At 43.5% G+C, this 23,917-nt stretch overlaps 1 protein-coding gene across 2 annotated transcripts; it reads left to right on the top strand.

Moving 5' to 3' along the window:
• Nucleotides 1-14,992: 14,992 nt before the first annotated feature.
• LOC128666540 (collagen alpha-1(III) chain-like) lies at nucleotides 14,993-22,196 on the top strand. 2 transcript variants are annotated; one of them, XM_053721203.1, is made up of 2 exons: nucleotides 14,993-15,088; nucleotides 16,680-17,792. In XM_053721203.1, exon 2 carries the CDS (start codon nucleotides 16,683-16,685, stop codon nucleotides 17,781-17,783), a length of 1,101 nt encoding a protein of 366 aa, XP_053577178.1. In that variant the 5' UTR covers nucleotides 14,993-15,088; nucleotides 16,680-16,682; the 3' UTR covers nucleotides 17,784-17,792. The 2 variants fall into 2 exon arrangements, with proteins under 2 accessions (XP_053577178.1, XP_053577177.1); XM_053721202.1 differs by lacking the exon at nucleotides 14,993-15,088 and adding an exon at nucleotides 20,337-22,196 and having other exon boundaries at nucleotides 15,629-16,806.
• The last annotated feature ends 1,721 nt before the right edge of the window (nucleotides 22,197-23,917 follow it).

Raw genomic sequence — 23,917 nt, 5'->3', positions numbered from 1 at the left:
CAGGCAGCTCCATCTTCATCCATCGAGGGACCGGTATCTTCTTCATCCCTGCGGAGGCTGAGCGTTCAATACGCAGAGGCGGAGGTCCAGGCGAAGTTCCAAGGAATCAGCCAATAGGAATGAGAGCTGCTTAAATCCTATTGGCTGATTTGAACAGTCAATAGGATTTTAGCAGCCCATTTTTGGTAAACAACCTGGGTTGTTCTTGCTGACTGGTGGATAAATTCATCCACCAATAAAAAAGTGCTGTCCAGAGTCTGAACCAAAAAAAATAGCTTAGATGCCTTTTTTTCAAATAAAGATAGCAAGAGAGCAAAGAAAAATTGCTAATAGGAGTAAATTAGAAAGTTCCTTAAAATTGCATGCTGTATATGAATCACGAAAGAAAAAATTTGGGTTCAGTGTCCCTTTAAATTTTTCAGCCAGTAGTAATGCAATGGTACCCCCAGTATAAAAGGGGTACCTTGTATTTGAATCCTCAGTGTGCGGCGGATGATCGCATGAAGAGGACCTCCACGTCGGATCGATGGACCTCCGCCTTGGACCTCCGACCTGGACCTTCGCCTCCGTGCATTGACCGCTCCACCTCCGCAGGGATGAAGAAGATGCCGGTCCCTCGATAGATGAAGATGGAGCCACCTGGATTGAAAATGGAGCCATTGGGATGAATATCATTCAAGCAGGACTTCAGCAACTGTGAGTACCTAAAGAGGGGTTAGTGTTCGTTTTTTTTTTTTTAATTAGGGTTTGGGTTTGTCTTAAAATAGGCAAGAAAAAGAGCTGAATGCTCTTTTAAGGGCAATGCCCATACAAATGCTCTTTTCAGGGCAATGGGTAGATTAGGTTTTTTTTTTTAGAGTTAGGTTTTTTATTTTGGGGGGTTGGTTGGGTGGTGGGTTTTACTGTTGGGGGGGAAAGAGTTGGTTTCTTTAGGGCAATGCCCTACAAAAGGCCCTTTTTCTTCATAAATGGAAAGAGTCCACAGCTGCATTCATTACTTTTGGGAATTCAGAACCTGGCCACCAGGAGGAGGTAAAGGCACCCCAGCCAAAGGCTTAAATACTACCCCCACTCCCCTCACCCCCCAGTCATTCTTTGCCTTTCGTCCCAGAGAAGTGTCAGAAGTTTTCGATAGTCTCTTATGGAGGGTAGTACTCTTCAGCATGGGACTATAGTTTTAAGTAGTCCTGTCATCCTCTCAGTGAGAGCATGGGTGAAAGTTAGAGTCCGGAGATGCAGGGAGAGTCTCTCTGCAAAACCATCCCGACTCATATTAACAGCTCCACAAGCAATCAGCGTAGACGAGTTTTGCTGCCTGCTTTTTTCTCTCAAGTCCATGGCAGAAGCGATGCTACTATCTGTTACGCTTGAAGGGCCGTGTTCCTGTTCCACGGCGTAGATTCCGGTAAGATTGTTTCATTTTACTTTCATCATGGATGTATTATAATTACAACTGTTTATCCGAGAGTGGATAACTTTAACACAGGGTCTCAGTGAGGCTCCTTTTTATATCTAGGAATCAAGGGTTAATATCTCCTGAGGGGGGTTATTGAACAGGGGGGTTTATAATCATGTTTGTTATGTGATTCTGTCTGCTACTGTGTAGTGTTGCTTCGGCTTATGGCTATTTTGGAACATAACGGCCTATGTCTAGTGACGCGGCCTTTACGGTCGGGCGCACTTTTGCATGTACTGCACGGTTTACCTTGTGACTCAATTTCCGCATTCCTGATCGTGTGGCGATGGAGAAATCCTGGTCAGCTGGTGTCTGGTTCCCTGGAGGTGGTGAGTGCCCCAGTCATTGGGGGTGTAAGGTGCCGTTTAGATTTTTCTTATTGGTCCATTTTTTATTCAGTGTCCCAGTTATGGAGGATTCTGATTTTTTGGAGACGGATGTCTCTGATTCAGTCTCTACTTCTTGCGAAGAATATGAATTGGCCCAGGTGATAAATGCCCATCAGTTATGTTCCGAATGACGTTTTAAAGTGCTCTGTTCCTTGGGATCGGGGAATCAGGTGCCCACTGAGCCATCCGCCTCTGGGGATTCTATATCCCACGAGACAAAGTAATCTTCTTACAGTTTTTGTTATTTGTGTATCCTGTTCCAGTTCTGAGCTTGGAAGTCTTGGACCCCTGTTGGGCTGGTCCTGCGGGGCTGTCCGTTCTTCCTCTGCGATAACCTACGGGTTGCCTTATCTTTTATCCTCATCCGGTGAGGATGATTTTTATTTGGTCTAAAGCTCAGGTTGTGGTGTGATGTTTCCTTCGGGAACTTTCTTCTCTGGAATTGATACTGGTGATTTTGTGGTCGCACTGTTTACAAAAGTCTGTCTGATTGTTCTTTATCCCTCCATCTCGGCGGAGACTCTATGTGGCCTTGAGAGTGCTGGGGCTCTTGATTTCAGGCTGATCCTGACTGGGTACAAATCCTTCTGTCTGTGAGGCCTAGTTCAGACATGTGGTTCCTTTTTATGTCTGGTTGGTCCAGTGAGGGTGCCTAGTGATCACAATATGATTTGTGTTGTTTTCTTGTTTTATTTTACAAGCTTCAACTAGCATCCTGAGAAGACTTGAGGGTCTGTGGTTGCTTAGGGGGAAGGGGGATTGGTTCAGTCCTCATTCGCCTTTCAATCTAGTGAGCCGGGACTCCGTTGAGATCCGTGGCGACATGCTCAGTCGTTTCTGATTTTTCCAGGAACTAGAGTGTTCCTTCCCATTGTGGGTTGGAGGCTTGGAGGATTTAGGTCCTTCATACCGCCGTTCTTACGGTTTGCCTTTCATGATCTATTTGGAAGTGTCCTTTTATGACTTGTTCCTTTTAGAGGTTCTTTTCCTTTGGGATGAGACTTTTTGGACTTCGTCCGGTTTTTCTGGCAGCTTTGACTTCCTTATTTAGGAAGTGAAGGCCGTGAGGCTATGTCTTCCTTCGGGAGTAAGTCGTCTCCATATCAGGGGCGATAGGAGGTGTTGTCTCTTTTTCCAAGCTTTTTGTTTAGGGGATGTTTTTCTGCCTGGGTTTGGGATGCTTTCCATTCTTCTCCCTTGGATGTGGTCCTCTGGAATGTTAATCTGAAAGGATTATGAAGACTAGCCTTTCTTCTACTCTCTTTCGGGTGACTCTGTTCTCGTTCTCATTTCCCTTAGTGTTGCCCTTGGGGCCTTTGGGCTCTAGAGAAATTGCATGACTTGTCGCGGCCTAGCACCTTGTTGGTGGGGGGGTGTTGACCTCCAGCTAAGGGTGTTCTCTTTCCTTTGGGTTGGGAATTACAAGTGAGTCCTGTACCCGTTCTCCGGGTTTCCCGGTTCTCATCCCCTGTGAGGTCTGATTGCTTCAGATGGGGTATCTTGTGTTCCCTGGGGGTGTCGTTCGTTCTAGGACGATTCTGGGTCTCGGGTCCAGGGTTCTTGTCTTGGATCCTTCTTGGATGTCTGGAGACTTATGATCCTGTGGACTAGTTCGGGACGACCCAGTTTTTTCAGGGACCCTATGTTGCAACATAGGGACTAGCTCTTTGGGCTTGCAAGCAGGAAGGCCAGAGTTCACATCTACCTTCGGGTACTGGTTATCAACTTTAAGGCCTGACTTGTCCTTCGGATGGAGTGTGCTCCTCTTCATGGGGAGTTTTTTCTCTGTTGGGTCAATAGTGGTGTCTGGATGATTTTTTCATTTGGTCCGTGTTTTGATCATACTATGGCTTCATGTCTTGTGGACATGTATGCTGTTCTTATCTGTTCCCTTCCCTTTTGAGGGGATAGTTTGTCTTCCTTATGAGCTGGGGTTCCTCGCTCTGGAGGGTCTTTGTCCTGCCCTGTGTGTAGGAGGTTGGATCAGGTGGCTTATCTCTGTAAGGGGCAGCATCTGCTGCTCTGTGGGCTCTGTTCCACCCGTTGGAATTTAATCTCTCTAAGTAGAGACTGTCTAAGATATCTTGACAGGTCTTCCTACGATTTATTGCACTTTTCTCTGTTCCATGTCCCAGGGGGTTCTCCTTGGGAGTGCCTTATTTTGGAGGAGCGGATTGGGTTGGCACCCAAGCTCTGTTGGGTGGGGTCTTTCTGTCCCCCCTGTCTATCAGACATGTCTGTCGCTTGGGCTGGTCCGGTGTTGGAGCAGGATCTGAGATCTGTTGCTCTGCTAAATTCTACCTCGGAGCATTCGAGGTACGGTAAGCCTCTTGAGGTTTCTCCTTTCTCCATGTTCAGGATTTGTGGGAAGGACTGGTGGCTCTTAGATAGCCTGTGATGTTATCCGCTGGTTAGTAGATACTTACCAATCTGAAGGATCCTATCTTCAGCTGCTTTCTGCTTGCCCTGCAAGTATTTAAGTTTCAGAGTCATTTTTAGATGACTGCAGCGTGCAGTGTTTTTGCTTTTGGTGTTGTTCGTCAGACCTATCTGAGCTTGCTGCAAGAGGTTTCGTTTCTGAATATTTCGGTATTCTGAGCTACCTTTTTGCGACTTGGGGACCATCGTATTCAGTTGCTTTTTAGAGTGCGGTTGCACTGTGTTAGGGGAAGATCCTCTTTGTTTCAGACTCCCGGCCTTATCCCGTGGTTTCTGTTTTTCTGGGGTCTGGGCGTTGCCTCCCCTTGTTTCTATGAGACTGGTGGGTCTCTGTTGGTCTGGAGTTACTTATGCTAGCTGGACAGCTAGCTCAGCATACTAATGCACTGTGGCTACTCTGCACGGTAGCAAACTGAGGGTTGCAAGTCGATCCCCGGCGAGGTCTCCTCAGCCTTCCTCCTTTCAAAGTTGATATGATGAGCAGCGCCTTGAGTCTCTTAAGGGGGATTAACCGCGCTTTACTAGTACTGTGGAAGATTACGATAGCTTGTTCCCTTTCTTTAGTAAGGGGCGTGTTGTTTGGGGACCGACTGCTGGGCGATGGTGTCTACTGGAGGTTGTTGACTCAGTCGAGTCTAGTTCCTATGGTCTCTAGCAAGGCTTGTGGACTATTTGTGGGTCAATGTCCTTGGGTCTTTTCCTCTTTTTCAAAGTTGCTCTCAGCTTCAGATGAAGTGGGATTTTGTTGGGTAGGGGTTTCCAGGCCTGGTGCCCTCAGAATGGGGCGCCTTTTGTACCCTCCCGTTTTTGCATTCAGTGCCCTCTATAGCTTGGTTAATGTTTTCCCAAAAGTAATGAATGCAGCTGTGGACTCTTTCCATCTGAAGAAATTTTTTTATCAGGTAAGCATAATTTATGTTTTAAGGACTATTGGTAGTTTATTATAGGTTAGGTTTTTTTTTTTTTTGATAGGGTTATTAGGTTAGGTGTAATTGTTTTTATTTTGGATAATTCCGTTTGTTATTTTTTGTAATTTAGTATTTTTTAATTTTTTGTAATTTAGTATTTTTATTTTTTTGTAACTGTAGTTTTTTTTTTTTTTTAGTAGTGTTAGTTTTTTTTTAATGAGTAATTTAATTGATAGTTATTTTAATTTTAGTCTAATAGTAATGTTAGTTTAATTCATAGTTTAAACTTAGATTTTTTTAATTTCACAGATAAGTTTTTATTTATTTTAAGATAGGGATCTTGTAATTTTAATTTCAAGTTAGGGGGTTGTTAGGTTTAGGGATTAATAGTTTAATTAGGTTTTTGGCAATGTGGGGGGCTGGTGGTTTAGAGGCTGATAGGTTTATTTAGTGGTAGTGATGTGGGAGGCCAGAGGTTTAGGGTTTAATAACTTTATTTAGTGGCGGCTATGTCGGGGAGCGGCGGAATAGGGGTTAATATATGTATTATAGTGTGGGCAATGTTGGGGTGTGGGGGAATAGGGGTTAATACATTTTATTAGTGGTGGCGATGTCGGGAGCGGCAGATTAGGGGTTAATAACTTTAATATAGTATTTGCGATGCAGGAGGGCGGCGGAATAGGGGTTAATAGGTAGTTTATGGGTGTTAGTGTACTTTGTAACATTTTAGTTATGAGTTTTGTGTAACAGTATTGTTGCGTAAAACTCATGACTACTGCTCTCAAATTGCGGAACGGATCGTGTCGGTATAGGGTATAACGCAAGTTTTTTTAGCCTCACCGCAAAACTCATAATGGCAGCACTATGGGACTGACGTTGCATTACAGGCTAAAAGGCTTGCGGTACAGCTATACCGACAAGACCTGTAATGGCTGCATTGCTGTTTTTCAACGTTAAAACAAGAACGCAAACCTCGTAATCTAGGTGATTGTCATTTTGTTAGTATATATATATATATATATATATATATATATATATATATATATATATATATATATATATATAGTGTTTTGCAAATAAAGAGCAGTTCAGGGATACGCTTCTTTAAAAGCCTAGTGGAATCCATGTTCCTGGTCTTGTTTGCTGTGACCAATTAGGGACATATGCAAATAAGCCTGTGCTCTCTGAGCTAACCAATCACTCACTGCAGAATACTTCAGGTACATTTCCCCATCCTATGACAGAGGCAACCCAACCTGTCTATGAAGATGAGAAACAAACACGATTAGAGATATTGTGCATCAAAATCCTGCAAAATAAATAACTGTATATTATAATGTTGATTTGCTTTGTACAGGGAAATTAAAAATTTAGTTTAATATCCATTTAATGTATGTTTAGGTATAAATATAGGCATTTTTAACTTACAATCCATTTGAACCATAAAACAAGAACACATATTTGAAAAATCATATCTATACTATAATTGCGTTTGTAACGCTTCCGTCACCGTCGGCAGTTGCGCATGCATCCTCAAAAGGAATGTTGGCAGCGCGAGGCAGCCAACAGAATGTTGGCTGTGTGCGCAGCCAAAAGAATTCACCTGGATGCAGCGAAGTTGCATTCAGGTAGATTCCGAAAATGGCAGGGTTCACCACCCTGCCATTTTCGGAATCCACCGGGATGCAGCGAAGGCAAACGGAGCATTAAAAAACAAAAACAAATAACAGTGCCCAATAAGTATTAAAAAAAAAAAAACCTAACTGTCCGCAATAAGTAATAAATAAAAAAAAATAACCGCCCCAATAAGTATTTTTTTTTTTTTAAAAAAAAAACGAACTGCCCATACGAACTATTAAGAAAAAAAAAAAAAATACCCAATAAAATTATTAACCCCTAAATCCGCCAACCACATCACAAACTACCTAATACATCTATTAACCCCTAATCCACCAACCCCCCACAATACATTAAAACTAATTTACCTATTAACTTCCAAACCACCAACCTCCACAACGCAAAAAGCTAATTTAATGACTAAGCCCCCTAACCTAACACCCCCTAAATTAGGTACTCACGGTTTCAGAAGTCTGGAGGAGAAGGTCTTCTTCCAGGCGGGTCCATCATCTTCATCCACAGTGAAGGCGGCGCGGAGCGGAGGTCCAGAGCGTTCTTTCCAGATGCGACGGTCTTCCCAGATGTGGCGATCCTCGACAGCGGTGGTCCTCAGCGAAGGCGTGGAGGTTCCTCTTAATGCGATTGAATTCAAGGTACTCAATATTTATTGGGGTACCTTGTATTCCTATTGGCTGAAAATTTCAAAATCAGCCAATAGGATGAGAGCTACTGAAATCTTATTGGCTGATTTGAACAGCCAATAGGATTTCGGTAGCTCTAATCCTATTGGCTGTTTTGAAAAATTCAGGCAATAGGAATGCAAGGTACCCCAAATTGATTGTGGTACCTTGCATTCAATATTCAGTATACGACTGACATCAGATGAAGAGGAGCCTCCATGCCGCCGAGGACTGCCTACGCCGTCAGAGAGGACCACCGCCGAGGATCGCCACATCTGGGAAGACCGCTCTGGACCTCCGAGCCGCCTTCGCTGTGGATGAAAATGATGGACCCGCCTGGAAGGAGACCTTCTCCATCGGACTTCTGAAACTGTGAGTACCTATTTGGGGCTTTAGTGTTAGTTTTTTTGTTTTTTTTTTAAATAGTTTTTTTAGATTAGGGTTCATTGGGCAATTTAAAAAAGAACTGAATGCCCTTTTAAGGGCAATACCCATACAAATACCCCTTTAGGGGCAATGGGTAGTTTAGGTTTATTAGTGTTCGTTTTTTTTTATTTTGGGGGGTTTGGTGGGTGGGGAGTTTTACTGTTAGGGGGGACTTTTTTATTTTTAATGTAAAAGAGCCGATTTCTTTAGGGCAATGCCCTACAAAAAGCCCTTTTAAAGGGCTATTGGTAGTTTAGTATTAGATTAGGGTGCGTTTTTATTTTGGGGTGGATTTTTTTATTTTTATAGGGGTATTAATTTAGGTTAAAATTTATTATTTTGGATAACTTTGTTTATTTTTTTTTTTTCTGTATTTTTACTTTTTTATTTTTTGTAGCTTAGGGGGTTACATTTTAACACAGACTGTTTCTGGGCAGGCTTATCAACTAGTAATATGTATAAAAATGTTACAAAAATGATTTATACAAATAAAACATTTTTTTTAACTGTTATCACTTGTATTTTCTTGGTTGTCACATATCTTATACATCAATATGTCATTGTCAAAAAAGTTAAATTATAGTCAGAAAAGATCTGATCCGAAAAAAATGTAATATAAAAATGTTGAAGTCAGATTATGATAATGTTTTTAGAAAATATGTTTATTTCCCCTTAAGATAGCGCCAGGTTACAACATCACAACAATCTACAGGAAATGTTACAAAATCAATATGGTTCACACGTAAAGGAAAACACATATTCTAGATGTAAAGTAAGATAAAGACCAACAATGATTTAAAGGAACGTGAAACCCCAACTTTTTTTCTCATAATTCAGATGGAGCAGCAATTTTAAACAACTTTCCTTTTATGTCTACTATCTAATTTGCTTTGTTCTCATTGTATCCTTTGTTGCAAATTATCATACCTAGGTAGGCTCATTAGCTGCAATGCACTATTGGGATCTAATGCTGATTGGTGGCTGCACACATATGACTCTTGTCTCACCTGATGCGAGTTAGCTCCAAATAGTGCATTTCAACAAAGGATACCAAGAGAATGAAGCTAATTGGATCACAGAGGTAAATTGGAAAGTTGTTTCCAATTGCATGTTCTATCTGAATCATGAAAGAAACATGTTGGGTTTCACGTCCTTTTAAATAAAATTAAAAAATCCAATTGTTTGAAAAACCTACTTTATTCATGTCAGTACTTTCTGTTGTGTGTCAGGCTCTTTGTTTTGCATTCTGTTCGGTTCACTTTTCACATTTAAAGGGATTAAATTGACCTCTTACTCTTGGTCTCGTTGTTGAAACTTTGCTCCTTTCCATGAGAGCATAAGGAAGTAGGCTCAGGAGCATTCATGTGTATATGTATAATATAGCGTACCCTTTGTTGAAAAGCATACCTAAAGTATGCTCAGATGCAGTAATGCACTACTGTATCACAAACCATCACACTCTTTTTTATTTTGATTGTATTTATTGTAGTTGTTTCTGGGGCCTTGTAAGTAATATTGACATCAGAGCAAAAAATGGATTCTTTGGAATGAAAATATGATACGGAAACTACAGTGACAGACTGAAGCTTAAATGGACATTATAATTGAAATATTACATGGTCTAATTCATTATAATTAATAAGACTAACAACCCTGCACCTCTATGGGTTAAACGCATAGCAGAAGTACGGTTTGGGAGCAGCAGAGCACTGATGGTCCGGAGTATTTGTTACATAACTCAGCTGTCTAACTAGCACTACTGTGTGGAACAGTGGCAGTGTCTGCTCAGGAAAAGCAATGCTCCGAGGCTCCCGAGCTGTACTTCTACTATGTTTTTAACCTATACAAAGAGGTGCAGGGTTGCATTAGTTCATGTAATTTTTTTACTACAATGGCTGCAAAGGTAAATGCTGCGGGCTAGGTATTTATGTGTATCCCTTCTGTTGTAATATTCATTACATCTGTTGAAGTAAACTCGTTTAAATTATGTGTGTGTGTGTGTATATATATATATATATATATATATATATATGTGTGTGTGTGTGTGTGTGTGTGTGTGTATGTATATGTGTGTGTATATGTGTGTGCGTGTATGAATGTGTGTGTGTGTGTATATATATATATGTATATATATATATATATATATATATATATATATATATATATGTGTGTGTGTGTGTGTGTTCGTATATGAATGTGCGTTATGTTTATTAAATAGTATACATTCTTAAATTTACCGGTTTGTACGAGTATCACAGTAATTCCTTGTTTTACCACAATGTTGGTTTTGTATTCAATGCCAATTAAGCTATTTTTTGTGTTTTCTAAAATGAATCTCTCTGTGAATTGCCTATTTGTGTTTCAAGTTTAATATTTATGCTCAACATATGTTTTTACCATTAATACATTAATGTCTGGTTCTTTCTGGATTTTATAAATATGTCCATTGTTATCTTAGATCATTTGTTTTATATCAGTTTGTTTTACCAAGCTCTGTTCCACCGTCAGTTTTATTATGTTGTCATTTCTCAGTTTCCAGAATGTAACTTGATTCATAAATTCATATTAGCGTCTTGTCACAGGCAACAGGACCTGAAACAGTTTGAGATTGTAATATAAAATGTTTAATTATTTGCAAGTTACGCCAGGGATCTGTTGCAAAACAATATTCTTCATATGAACTTACTTTTATACTGTCCATCAGTTGGAATTAAAGCGACATTAAACCCAATTTTTTTCTTTCATGATTTAGAAAGAACATACAATTTTGAACAACTTTCTAATTTACTTCTATTATCTAATTTGCTTTATTCTCTTGATATTCTTTGCTGGAAAGCATATCTAGATAGGCTCAGTAGCTGCTGATTGGTGGCTGCACATAGATGCCTCATATGATTGGCTCACTCATGTGCATTGTTATTTCTTTAACAAAGGATATCTAAAGAATGAAGCAAATTAGATAATAGAAGTAAATTGGAATGTTGTTCTCTACTTGAATCATGAAAGAAAAATGTTGGGTTTACTGTTCCTTTAAGTTCCAGGTCCCTCTCAGAACTGTAATAAATTGTATACTATTATCTATTTAAAGCTCTGAAATGTATGCTATGAATATTTAAGCTAATTTCTGTTATTAAAAGTGAAGCTTTTTAAGTTTCTGTGCTGTAACTAAAATTAAAATATAATGAAACCATAAGATATCTCCCAAAACACTGCCAGGTTGGCTTGGTGCACTCTCTTGCACTTGACCTGAAGCTATGTGCTAAATTGTGTAACAAAATCATTTGTACGCATCTGATACATCTGTAACAAGCCCTATATTTTCAATGGAAAACACAAAGGGGCCGATTTACTATGCCCCCAATGTGGCCAACTCACCCTGTTTCGCGTAAGCCTTGAGGTTCGCCGGAAACAGGAGTTAAGAATCAGCGGTTTAAAGACCGCTGCTCCTTAACTGGTCAGCCTTCTCTGAGTTGCGGACAGCAATCAAGACGATCGAATACGAGAGAGTTGATTGACACCCGAATACGATCGGGTTAATTGACACCCCCTGCTAGCGGCCGCAAATCTGCTGGGGGCGGCATTGAACTGCTTGTGCAATGATAAATGCCGACAGCATATGCTGTTGGCATTCATCAATGTCTGTCGGTCATGATCCGCTGAGCGGATCATGTAGGACAGACCGATGATAAATCTGCCTCAAAGTATTCGTTGCGCACTAATTTCACACATATTAAAGGGACACTGAATACAATTTTTTTTTCTTTCATGATTCAGATAGAGCAGCAATTTTAAGAAACTTTCTAATTGACTCCTATGATCAATTTGTATTTGTTCTCTTTGTATCTTTATTTGAAAAGCAGGAATGTAAGCTAAATGTAGGCACCAATCAGCAAGCGCTACCCAGGGTGTGGAACTAAAAATTGTCCAGCTCCTAAGCTTACATTTCTACTATTTAAATAAAGATACCAAATTGCTGCTCTATCTGAATCATCAAAGAAAAAAAAATTGGGTTCAGAACCTTTTAAGTCATCAGTAAAGTTTAGCATAGGAATGCAATCCGAGATAAAGCTTTCTATTTCAGCACTTTTAGAAAATTGCTTAAAATTGCATCCTCTATTTGAATCATACAAGTTTCATTTTGACTAGACTATCCCTTTAACTATTAGTTCTTGCTATTGCATTTTCTAGGAAGGGGTAAAGCATACAACAAGAGGTGCAATAAGGTGATAAAGGGTTAAGGGGTTGTGTGTGACCTAATCTTGTGTGTGTGTGTACCTATATGTGTGCATATATTTATGTGTGTGTATATATTTATGTGTGTGTGTATATATATATATTTATGTGTGTGTGTGTGTATATATTTATGTGTGTGTGTATATATATATATATATATATATATATATATATATATATATATATATATATATATATATGTGTGTGTGTGTGTGTGTGTGTGTGTGTGTATGTATATATATTTATGTGTGTAGTGTGTTTGTGTGTGTTTGTGTGTGTTTGTATGTATGTGTGTGTAGTGTGTGTATGTATATATTTGTGTGTGTGTGTATATATTTATGTGTGTGTAGTGTGTTTGTGTGTGTTTGTATGTATGTGTGTGTAGTGTGTGTGTGTGTATGTATTTATGTGTGTGTGTATATGTATATATTTATGTGTGTGTGTATATGTATATATTTATGTGTGTGTGTGTGTGTGTGTGTGTATATATTTATGTGTGTGTGTATATGTATATATTTATGTGTGTGTAGTGTGTGTGTGTATATATTTATGTGTGTGTAGTGTGTTTGTGTGTATATGTATGTATTTATGTGTGTGTGTATATGTATATATTTATGTGTGTGTAGTGTGTGTGTGTATGTATATATTTATGTGTGTGTAGTGTGTTTGTGTGTATGTATTTATGTGTGTGTAGTGTGTTTGTGTGTGTTTGTATGTATGTGTGTGTAGTGTGTTTGTGTGTATGTATATATTTATGTGTGTGTGTATATGTATATATTTATGTGTGTGTGTATATATTTATGTGTGTGTGTATATGTATATATGTGTGTGTGTGTGTGTGTATATATTTATGTGTGTGTAGTGTGTTTGTTTGTGTGTATGTATGTATTTATGTGTGTATATGTATGTATTTATGTGTGTGTGTATATGTATATATTTATGTGTGTGTAGTGTGTGTGTGTATGTATATATTTATGTGTGTGTAGTGTGTTTGTGTGTATGTATTTATGTGTGTGTAGTGTGTGTGTTTGTGTGTATGTATTTATGTGTGTGTAGTGTTTGTGTGTGTATGTATTTATTTATGTGTGTGTAGTGTGTTTGTGTATGTATGTATGTATTTATGTTTGTGTGTGTATGTATGCATGTAGTGTGTGTATGTATGGATGTAATGTGTGTGTGTGTGTATGCATGTATGTGTGTAGTGTGTTTGTGTGTGTATGTATTTGTGTGTGTAGTGTGTTTGTGTGTATGTATTTATGTGTGTGTAGTGTGTTTGTGTGTATGTATGTATTTATGTGTGTGTAGTGTGTTTGTGTATGTATGTATGTATTTATGTTTGTGTGTGTATGTATGCATGTAGTGTGTGTATGTATGCATGTAATGTGTGTGTGTACTGTATGCATGTAGTGTGTGTATGTATGCATGTAATGTGTGTGTGTACTGTATGCATGTAGTGTGTGTATGTATGCATGTAATGTGTGTGTGTATGCATGTATGTGTGTAGTGTGTTTGTGTGTGTATGTATTTGTGTGTGTAGTGTGTTTGTGTGTATGTATTTATGTGTGTGTGTGTAGTGTGTTTGTGTGTATGTATTTATGTGTGTGTAGTGTGTGTGTGTGTATGTATTTATGTGTGTGTAGTGTGTTTGTGTGTATGTATTTATGTGTGTGTGTAGTGTGTTTGTGTGTGTGTATGTATTTATTTATGTGTGTGTAGTGTGTTTGTGTATGTATGTATGTATTTATGTTTGTGTGTGTGTATGTATGCATGTAGTGTGTGTATGTATGCATGTAATGTGTGTGTGTACTGTATGCATGTATGTGTGTAGTGTGTTTGTGTGTGTATGTATTTGTGTGTGAAGTGTGTTTGTGTGTATGTATTTATGTGTGTGTGTAGTGTGTTTGTGTGTATGTATTTATGTGTGTGTAGTGTGTGTGTGTATGTATTTGTGTGTGTAGTGTGTTTGTGTGTATGTATTTATGTGTGTGTGTAGTGTGTGTGTATGTATTTATTTATGTGTGTGTAGTGTGTTTGTGTATGTATGTATGTATTTATGTTTGTGTGTGTATGTATGCATGTAGTGTGTGTATGTATGCATGTAATGTGTGTGTGTACTGTATGCATGTATGTGTGTAGTGTGTTTGTGTGTATATGTTTGTATTAATGTATGTATATTTGGGTGTGTGGCCTAGTTTATGTGTGTAGTATGTTTGTATGTAGTGTTGTAGTTTGTGACTGTGCCTCTGACTGCCTCGTTCCCTGCCCTTCTCCCTGACTCTGACTGCCTCTTTTCCCTGCTTACCTGACATCCTTTTACTTGTCTGCTTCTCTTCCCAGCCCCTGACTTCCTATCCTGACAAATTAAGATTTTTTTTCTGACAAATTGCCCCCCCCCACCACATTTGCTAGCCCCCTGTATCATGTGACAGTCATCAGCCAATCACAGACTAGTAGATGTATACCCAATGAACTTGTGCACATGCTCAGAAGGAGCTGGTGCCTCAAAAAGTGTGTATACAAAAATGTTGTGCAAGTACATTAGAAAGTCTCTTAAAACTGCTGCTCTATCTGAATCATGAAAGTTTCATTGTGACGTTAGTGTCCCTTTACGAGCCCTCTCTTCCTCTGTCCCTGGAACCTACCAGCCTTATGCAGCCATGTTTGCACACAGACACACATTGTGGTGTATGTAATATTTGATGTCAATAAATCTTTTTTTTCATGATAGAGGGAACACCAGGCATCTCAAATATCTATTAGCAGACAAGCTCTTAAATGTTTTATTAAAAGCTGGAAGGGATCCTGGTATTGTATTTCACACCACTGAGGCTTATAGAGAGAAATAACAGGTCTTTCACTGCCAGAGAGGTTTAGTAACAACATAAGGAGAGTCGGCAGGTGACAGCGTTATTGCCGGCAGCTAATTCCTCACATTAGAAGGTGAAACATTTTGTTACCTTCTACCCCCCTCTCTAATGAGAAGATGAAGAAAAGAGCAATATAAGGGGAATGAAAGGTAGCAGAGTCTCCTGTAATGGAGTTAAGGGATGAGCTGACAGGCTAGTGGAAAATCCCAGTGTAGTGTAGCAGCAACAATGTTGCAAAGTGAGGGGAGGTCTTAGGCTCACCTAATATAAACGAAGTTCTGGAACAATCTGGCCTCTTCCACCTGGGATTTTGCAAGGAGAAAGTTTTGCCATTCTTCAAGCGAAAATGTCTAGATCTAAGAGAAGTGCTGCGGTGCCCATTCGCTTCAGGGAGTCCCCTGGGAGATCCTTGAGGAGTGCACCTGTAATTGAAGAGGAGGATGAGGATGTGGTGCCACCAACTCCGGAGAAAACAAGGCCAGTATCATCTGCTTTAACTCCTAATGTTGTGGTCACTAACCCCCCCAGCCCCTGAACTTGCACCCGCCGGGCCCGGTACTGTGATGGTTGCGGGACAGGCGGGTGCAGTGAGCGCTGGCCCATCCGGCCTAGACACGGCTTTGGAGGCAGGCCTGGGGGCCCTTACGGCCTCCGGAATGTCGCCGGAGGCGGCGGCGGCCATAGTGGGCATGTTTAAGGCCCTCACGGCCGCCGTTCTGCCTCCGGTGGCAAGCCGGGTGGAACCGGGGCCTACCGCCCCTCATTATCCCCCTCAATTGGGCCGGGGGCCTGGGGACCCTCATCAGGCAGGGCCCAGTATGGTAAATCATCCGGCCGGGTCCCTAGGGCCCGGCACGGATGCCTCATTGGTGGCTCAGTCGGTTACTGGAGCGGGGCCTGCGGGTCCTCGCCCACTCACCGGACCGCCGCTATCATTGGTGGCTCAGTCGGAGCCTGCAACTACCAGTGCAGGCTCCGGTTGCGGCCTTGCGTCCGCCGCGTCCATTTCCGGCCGGTCAGGTGACACGCGTGACGTCACTTCCGGCGCCGCGGTAGTCACACGGCCGGAACCTGGATCAGAGCGGCACATCCAGCGAGCGCGCAAGAGGCCTAGCCGGGTACTCTCCACAGGTGAGGGGGGAGTATCCGGGCGGGCCTGCTCCGCTGCGCGACACTCTGCAATAGCTAGCAATGCAAACAGAGCAAGTCCCTTACAGAGAGGCCGCGGCGCGCAGAGAGGGAGGCTCAGGGGTTCCAGTGTTAGCAAGCAGGCTTATGGGAGAGCTAGAAGCGCATTGCTGGAGCGCCAGTGGTATCACAGGGGGGGTGCCAGCAGCAACTATGTACCCCAAACAAGGGTGAATGCGCCCACTGATGGGGCACAGGGCGAGTCGCTAGGCACAATAACTGCAGGGGTCCAAGGGGGCAAAGGGCTTGTTGCGGCAGGTGCGCAGAACGTTCATTCAGTCAGGGAGCGTGTGGTCAGAGAATCCCCCTATGTGGCAGGGCCAGCGAATGAATGGAGTGGTGATATGAATGACGAGAGGGCTAGAGGGGTCCCAGACAGGGCCGGGGGCAGTACTTCTACCCCGATTGGGGGCGGCAGTCAAGGGGGACACACGGCTGGCCTGGATACTCCCCTCTCGTTTGTTTCTCCCCCACAGGACATGGTGCCTACACCGCAGAGGACAGAGGGCCCGGGTACAACGGGAGTAGGACTATCTGTACAGCCAGCAGGCGGATCAGTGGCAGCTGCACCAGGAACATCTACCCCGTCAACATCGGCAGTTGGTGAGAGAAATGTATTTAATTTGTCACGCATTACTGACACCGACTATAGCACTGATTCAGACTCAGATGGTGGGAAGAAATTAGGGCTTAACAGTAAGGGGCAGCGTCGCATGTTCAAAATGTTAAGGCTATTGGTGGCTGAGCGTAATCAGGCTAGAGGTTTAGGTAACATGGAGCAGGCTGCGCCGTTAGCGGGGCAAAGCACGGCGACAGTATCCAAGGGCAGTGGCCAGGGAAGCGAGAGCGTTGCGCAGCTGCAGGACATGTCAGTCAGTACCAGGAGGGTGGCATTGCAGGGAGACTCTTATCCCTGCAAGATCCACTGCCTCCATGCACATCTCAAGCCCAAGACGGTACAAAAAATCCGCGATCATAAATACGTCAATATGTTCGAGCTGTCCCTGGAGGCGCAGCGAGATAAAGAGCGTAGTGAGGATGGGACTGGGCCAAAGAAGATCCAGCGCCCAGATACATTTGAGGAGTGGAGGAAGTGCTTTAGGGTATTCTCCTCCTGCTACATCGAACAGAGGCCGGAGGCCGCGGTCGATGTAATTAAGTACGCGGAAATCATTGAATGTATCTATAATAGATATGGGGAAGGCATGTGGCGTGCTTATGATAGCGAATTTAGGCGGAAGATGGTCGATAACCCGGTCTTGAACTTTGGGGTAAAAGACTTGGACCTGTGGTCCCTGCTCATACCGGAAAAGGGGGGGGCAGGAGCTCCCTTGCTGCGGTCAGGGCCCCAGAGGCCAACGGGCCCCATCAAGCGGAGAGGCAGGGAGTGCTGGAAATACAATGAGAAGCAGTGTGACAAAGGAGCTTCCTGTTCCTTTCGGCACGCTTGCATGTACTGCAGCGGTCAACACCCAGGTGTTGAATGCCCGAAGCGGAGGGACGGAGGAGCTTTCCGTGGGGCAAAATCGGGGGGGGCTGGACAAAAGGGCTCCAACACCCCTGAAGCTGGACGCCATTAGACCTTGGCTGGCGGCCTACCCAGACAGGGTGTCGGCTGCCAACCTACTAGCGGGGATTGGCGAAGGTTTCAAGATACCAACATTGGGGTTGGTAATGGGGTCCTCGTCGCACAAGAATCTGAAGTCGGCTTACGAAATGCCGGGTGAAGTTAGGGCGAAACTGAGCAAAGAAATTGCTCTGGGAAGATTTGCTGGTCCATTTGACCAACCTCCCATCCCTGACCTAGTTATTTCCCCTTTGGGGGTGGTTCCCAAAAAGGAACCAGGGAAGTTCCGCCTGATTCAGCATTTGTCCTACCCGAAAGGGGGTTCTGTCAATGACGCAATAGACCCAATGATAAGCTCGGTGTCTTACCAATCGTTTGACCAGGCGTTGGAATTAGTGTTGGCGGCGGGTCCGGGCGCGCTGCTAGCCAAAATGGACATCGAATCTGCCTTTCGGTTACTCCCCATACACCCAGCGTCTTTCAGACTGATGGGGTGTAAATTCGAGGGGAATTATTTTGTAGACAAATGTTTGCCCATGGGTTGCTCGCTATCGTGTGCTTATTTTGAAGAGTTTAGCTCATTCTTGCACTGGGCCATCATCACGGAGGCCGGCGGGGGAATAGTCGCTCATTATCTGGACGACTTCCTGCTGGTTGGCACCGCGGACACTCGCGAATGCGATCGACTGATCGCAGTAATGCGTAGGCTAATGTCGAAATTTGGAGTGCCACTGGCTGAGGAAAAAACACAGGGCCCCTGTACAAGACTCACGTACTTGGGGATCGAAATTGACACTGCTGCAAGGCTATGTCGTCTCCCAGCCGATAAGGTGGAAGCAATGCTCGCGGCGGTGCGCAAAGCCAGGGCAGCGAAGAGCATGCCCCTGAGGGAGCTTCAGTCCGTGCTAGGCTTACTCAATTTTGCGTGCAAAATTATACCCATGGGTCGCGTGTTTAACAGGAGGATGGAGGCTTTACTTTCCAATCCGCACGGCACACGTAAAGTGTCGGTTTCGGAAGACATGCGGGAAGATCTGAAGGTATGGGAACTCTTCCTGCAAGGCTTCAATGGAACTCTGCTGTGGCGCGCTCCTAGGGTTTCCAGTCAGACAGTGCACCTGCTGACGGATGCAGCTGGAGCAGCAGGTTATGGCGCCTATTTGGATGGGCAATGGAGCGCTGAGCCATGGCCCTTGGCATGGGTCCGAGCAGGACTGACAAGGAACTTGACACTTCTGGAGCTCTTTCCCATAGTTGTGGCTATGGAGCTCTGGGGGTCGGCGTTAAAGGATCGCTACATAGTGTTTTGGACGGACAACGCTAGCGTTGTTTTCGCCATAAATAGGTTGTCCGCGTCGTCACCGGTAGTTGTTAGGTATTTGCGACAGCTAGTGCTGAGGTGCTTGCAATACAATATTCAGTTTTCCGCGAGGCACGTTCCCGGGGTCAACAACACCCTGGCGGACGCACTCTCGAGGTTTCAATGGGAACAGTTTCGCAGACTGGCCCCTAACGCAGCAGCAGTTGGCTTACCTTGTCCCCACTCTATCTGGCAGTTGGCGGGGCAGGGAGGTCCATAAGGCACCTAGTGAGGGCATCCCTGGCGCAGAACACGTGGAGAGCTTATTCACAGCACTGGGGCGAGTGGGTAAGTTACTGTTACGCACAAGGCGCAGCGCCGGAAAGGGTCTCGAGGGATCTGTTCTTGGAGTGGCTGGCAGAGAAACATGGGCAAGGGACTTCGAAGGGCGCTATATCCAATAGAATAGCTGCAATCTCCTTCTTTTGCAATATGCTAGAGTGGCCCAATATCACGAAAGGTTTCCTGGTGAAGCAAGTGATTAAGGGCTGGGGAAGGCTCGAGGGTAGAGCGAAAGATGCGCGCGAACCTGTCACATTTTGTAGGCTAGCCAGGCTGGTGGACGCAATCGAGGGCATTTGCGTCGAACCCGGCGAAAGAGAACTGTTTCAGTGCGTATTCTCCTTGGCGTTCTTTGCGGCCCTCAGGCCGGGCGAGCTGGTCGCAACCTCAAAGGATGCAATTAACACGGGTATGCAGTTGGCTCATGTCAAACTGGCGGGCGATAATTTGTTATTGTTTATCCCGCACTCGAAGACTGACCAGGAGGGGAAAGGGGTGTGGATCACTCTGACTCCCTCGGCATCAGGCGTCTGCCCGGTTGTGAGTACAAGGGCCTACATGGCGCAGCGACCACGGGCCCCCGCCCAGTTCTTAGTGCATTCCGACGGTTCGAATCTCTCCCGGTACCAGTTCGCAGCGGTGCTCAGAAAGGTAGCGCTTGCAGCAGGTTTGGGGAAGTGTAGAATCACCCCCCATTCCTTCCGAATAGGGGCTGCCACCAGCGCGGCAGCGCTAGGTTGGAAAGGAGATCGCATACAGAAGTTGGGCCGATGGAGGTCCCAATGTTACAAGTCTTACGTGCGCCCTCCAGCTGAAGCCTAGGGGGTATTCGGTGTAGGAGGAAGGAAACTGGCGTTTTACATTTGTTTGGTTGTGTTGTTTAGTTTTAGTCTAAGGTGATTGACTATGTAATCCGTTTTTCAGGTGTGGCTACAGGTCCTTCTCGTATCTGGATAATAGGGCACTCCTACGTGCACTGGGCGGCACTGAAGGCCCATTCTCTTCCTGAGGGGCAGCAGTTGGGGATTCCGACGTCTCAGGCATCAATACGGTGGCTGGGCCGTAGAGGCTTACAGTGGGATGGTTTGCCTGCCCTCCTCCAGAATGCCAGACATCGATGGGGACAGCCCCACATCATCCTCCTTCACATGGGGGGAAATGATATAGGGAGTGCACCTGCTCTAGATCTCATCAATGCGATGAGGTCGGATGTCAAGTGGATCTGTACCACGTTTCCGGGGGTTAGGCTGGCCTGGTCCAACATAATCCCCCGGCTGCGTTGGAGATATTTCCCCACACCGAGGATAGCATATAGGGTTAGGAAAAAAGTTAACAGGGAGCTGGGTAGAGCAGTAATAGAGGTAGGGGGTTTTGTGGTCCGCCATGAACTGATCTCAGCGGACAAAAAAGGGCTGTATCGCCCGGACGGGGTGCACCTGTCCGACGAAGGGCTGGCGATCTTCCTGGTGGACCTCAAAACGGCTCTGGTTAGTAATATTTAGCGGGTGGCGGCAAGAGCCCGGTTTATGTGGGAGTGCCTGTCTCTTGTGGCGGGAGGTCGTAGCCATCAACAATTGAGGGCGGAGTCTGTAGAGGTGACAGTCGGGCTAATGGGCGGGGGTGATGTCCTCAGGTCGTGACCTGGGGGGCCCCGCCCCGCGGGTCTGCTGGCTGAAGATCCTTTAGGACGTCCGCGCCTACTAGACGGAATGGGGTGGGGCCACATTTGTGCCCACCCTTGGCATTTGCTATTCCACGACATCTGGCTGCGACCTCTTGTCATATGGAGCTAATAGTTTACTAGGCCTCGAATGCCGCCACAAGTTAAATATTTGAATGACTTCCGTTGAAGTCAAGTTAATAAATGTGACCATCGTTATGGTCTTTAAATCCCAGCTATCTGTGTCGTGTCTTTATTTATAAGTTAAGTAGTTATGTTAAGTTGTTTTGAAGGGGTTGGAACTACCAGATACAGCATCAGCCCTTAGGGGAATGAAAGGTAGCAGAGTCTCCTGTAATGGAGTTAAGGGATGAGCTGACAGGCTAGTGGAAAATCCCAGTGTAGTGTAGCAGCAACAATGTTGCAAAGTGAGGGGAGGTCTTAGGCTCACCTAATATAAACGAAGTTCTGGAACAATCTGGCCTCTTCCACCTGGGATTTTGCAAGGAGAAAGTTTCCCTCCCTCCCAACCCTATTGTTGAATGGTTAATTAAGTAATTGCTATTGCAACAGTTTTTAGGCGTCATTCAGGCAGATGGCTTCCCGGACGGGTTGCTGGTCCTTTAGATGCGAAAGGCAGGGATGGGGTTAGTTGACCTAGTCTTGGTAAGACCTTAGCCGTAATTTATTTGCTTCCTGGGCGAGCCTTGCTGCAGGGCTTGGCCATACCAGTGCCTTAGAGGCTGAAGCGCATCATAACATCCACGTATCTCCTAATGGCGGGAGGTCGTAGCCATCAACAATTGAGGGCGGAGTCTGTAGAGGTGACAGTCGGGCTAATGGGCGGGGGTGATGTCCTCAGGTCGTGACCTGGGGGGCCCCGCCCCGCGGGTCTGCTGGCTGAAGATCCTTTAGGACGTCCGCGCCTACTAGACGGAATGGGGTGGGGCCACATTTGTGCCCACCCTTGGCATTTGCTATTCCACGACATCTGGCTGCGACCTCTTGTCATATGGAGCTAATAGTTTACTAGGCCTCGAATGCCGCCACAAGTTAAATATTTGAATGACTTCCGTTGAAGTCAAGTTAATAAATGTGACCATCGTTATGGTCTTTAAATCCCAGCTATCTGTGTCGTGTCTTTATTTATAAGTTAAGTAGTTATGTTAAGTTGTTTTGAAGGGGTTGGAACTACCAGATACAGCATCAGCCCTTAATGTGTGTACTTAATAATAACTAATGGGTTGTTTTGCTGGCCAAAGTTTATCCTGTAATGTGAAAAATTCATAATGGTTTTCACATCAACAACAATAAACATAAATAAATGATCTATTAAATTACAGTTTTTTTTGTGGCTTTGCAGACTAAATTATTAAAAGTGCTAGAAATGAAGCCTGGAGAATACTTAAGTATGGGCTAGATCTCAAGCCATTTGCATAAAAGGAAGTCAGTATATTATGAGAAAACACAGCTGTTTCCCCTAAAGGGTCATTATCTAATTACTATCATTTAGCAATAGTTTGCAGTTTAGCTAATGAGCTAGGGATGCAATATAGACTGAGGTCTAATAGACGCTGGCAGTCATGGTCAGGGTTAAAGAGACAGGAAACCCCAACATTTTCTTTCATGATTCAGATAGAACATACAATTTCAATCAACTTTCCAATTTACTTATATTATCAAATTTGCTTCATTCTCTCATTATCCTTTGCTGAAGGAACACCATTGCACTAGTGGCAGTTAGCTGAACACATCTAGTTAGCCAATCACAAGAGACAAATGTGTGCAGGCACCAATCAGCAGTTAGCTCCCACTAGTGTATGATATGTGCGTATTCTTTTTCAACAAGGGATACCAAGAGAACAAAGCACATTTGAAAATAGAAGTGAATTTAAAAGTGTCTTAAAATGTCATGCTCTATCCAAATCATGCAAATTAAATTTTGACTTTCCTGTCCCTTTAATAACACGGGCAGAGTAATAATATGCAAGAGTCTACAGTGACAGTTACTTGCCATTGGGTTAATTACCCTGCTAGCTTATGATTAGGTTTTATTATAGTGAGAAAACACCAGTCATTAACCCTATTACTGCTGAGCTACTTCAGACTCCAAGCCAATTTTAGGATTTTTAAATTGTTGCATTTAAAGGGACAGTAAATTAAAAATTCAACATTCATAATTCAGATAAAACATGTGATTTTAAAATAACTTTCCAATGTATTTATATGATCAAATTTGCTTTATTTTCTTAGTATCCTTTGTTGAAGGAGCAGCAATGCACTACTGGGAGCTAGCTGGTGATTAGTGGCTGCATATATATGTCTTATTATTGGCTTACCCGATGTGTTCAGCTGGTGCCTAGTTGTGTATTGCTGCTCTTTTAACAAAGAATGCCAAGAGAATGAAGCACATTTGATAATAGATGTAAATTGGAAAGATGTTTAACATTGTAAAAATTATATGCTCTATCTCACTGGTTTTCAAACTTGTTCTCAGCCCTCCCCAACAGGCCAGGTTTTCAGGATTACCTTGGGTGAGAGCAGGTTAAATAACCATATTTACTAATAAGCTGATTTTACCTGTGCTCCAGTTCAGATATCCTCAAAATCTGGCCGGTTCGGGAGGTCTGAGGACAGGTGTGAAAACCAGTGCTCTATGTGAATCAAGAAAAAGTGTTGGTCACTTCAATTACAGTGTTTTTTTAGTGAGTTATTTACACAATTCATGTTTTTTTTTAGCAGACCAAGCACTTTTAGAAAATAATCCCATAAGGCAAATAGCCAACAATTTTAAAAAAAATTCAAAAAGTGATTTCTGTTTCATTTTAAATAGTTATATGGTAAA

The sequence above is a fragment of the Bombina bombina genome, chromosome 7, assembly GCF_027579735.1.
Source record: "Bombina bombina isolate aBomBom1 chromosome 7, aBomBom1.pri, whole genome shotgun sequence".
Classification (NCBI taxonomy): Eukaryota; Metazoa; Chordata; class Amphibia; order Anura; family Bombinatoridae; genus Bombina; species Bombina bombina.
This window is presented reverse-complemented; position numbering and strand designations above follow the sequence as displayed.

What these genes read in the sequence shown, in the direction of transcription:
- LOC128666540 (XM_053721202.1), top strand. Translation starts at nt 15,672, where the DNA reads ATGTCGCCGGAGGCGGCGGCGGCCATAGTGGGCATGTTTAAGGCCCTC. An exon ending in CCCGTCAACATCGGCAGTTG is followed by an intron (nt 16,807 to 20,336) that starts GTGAGAGAAATG and finishes TCCGTTTTTCAG; the next exon opens with GTGTGGCTACAGGTCCTTCT.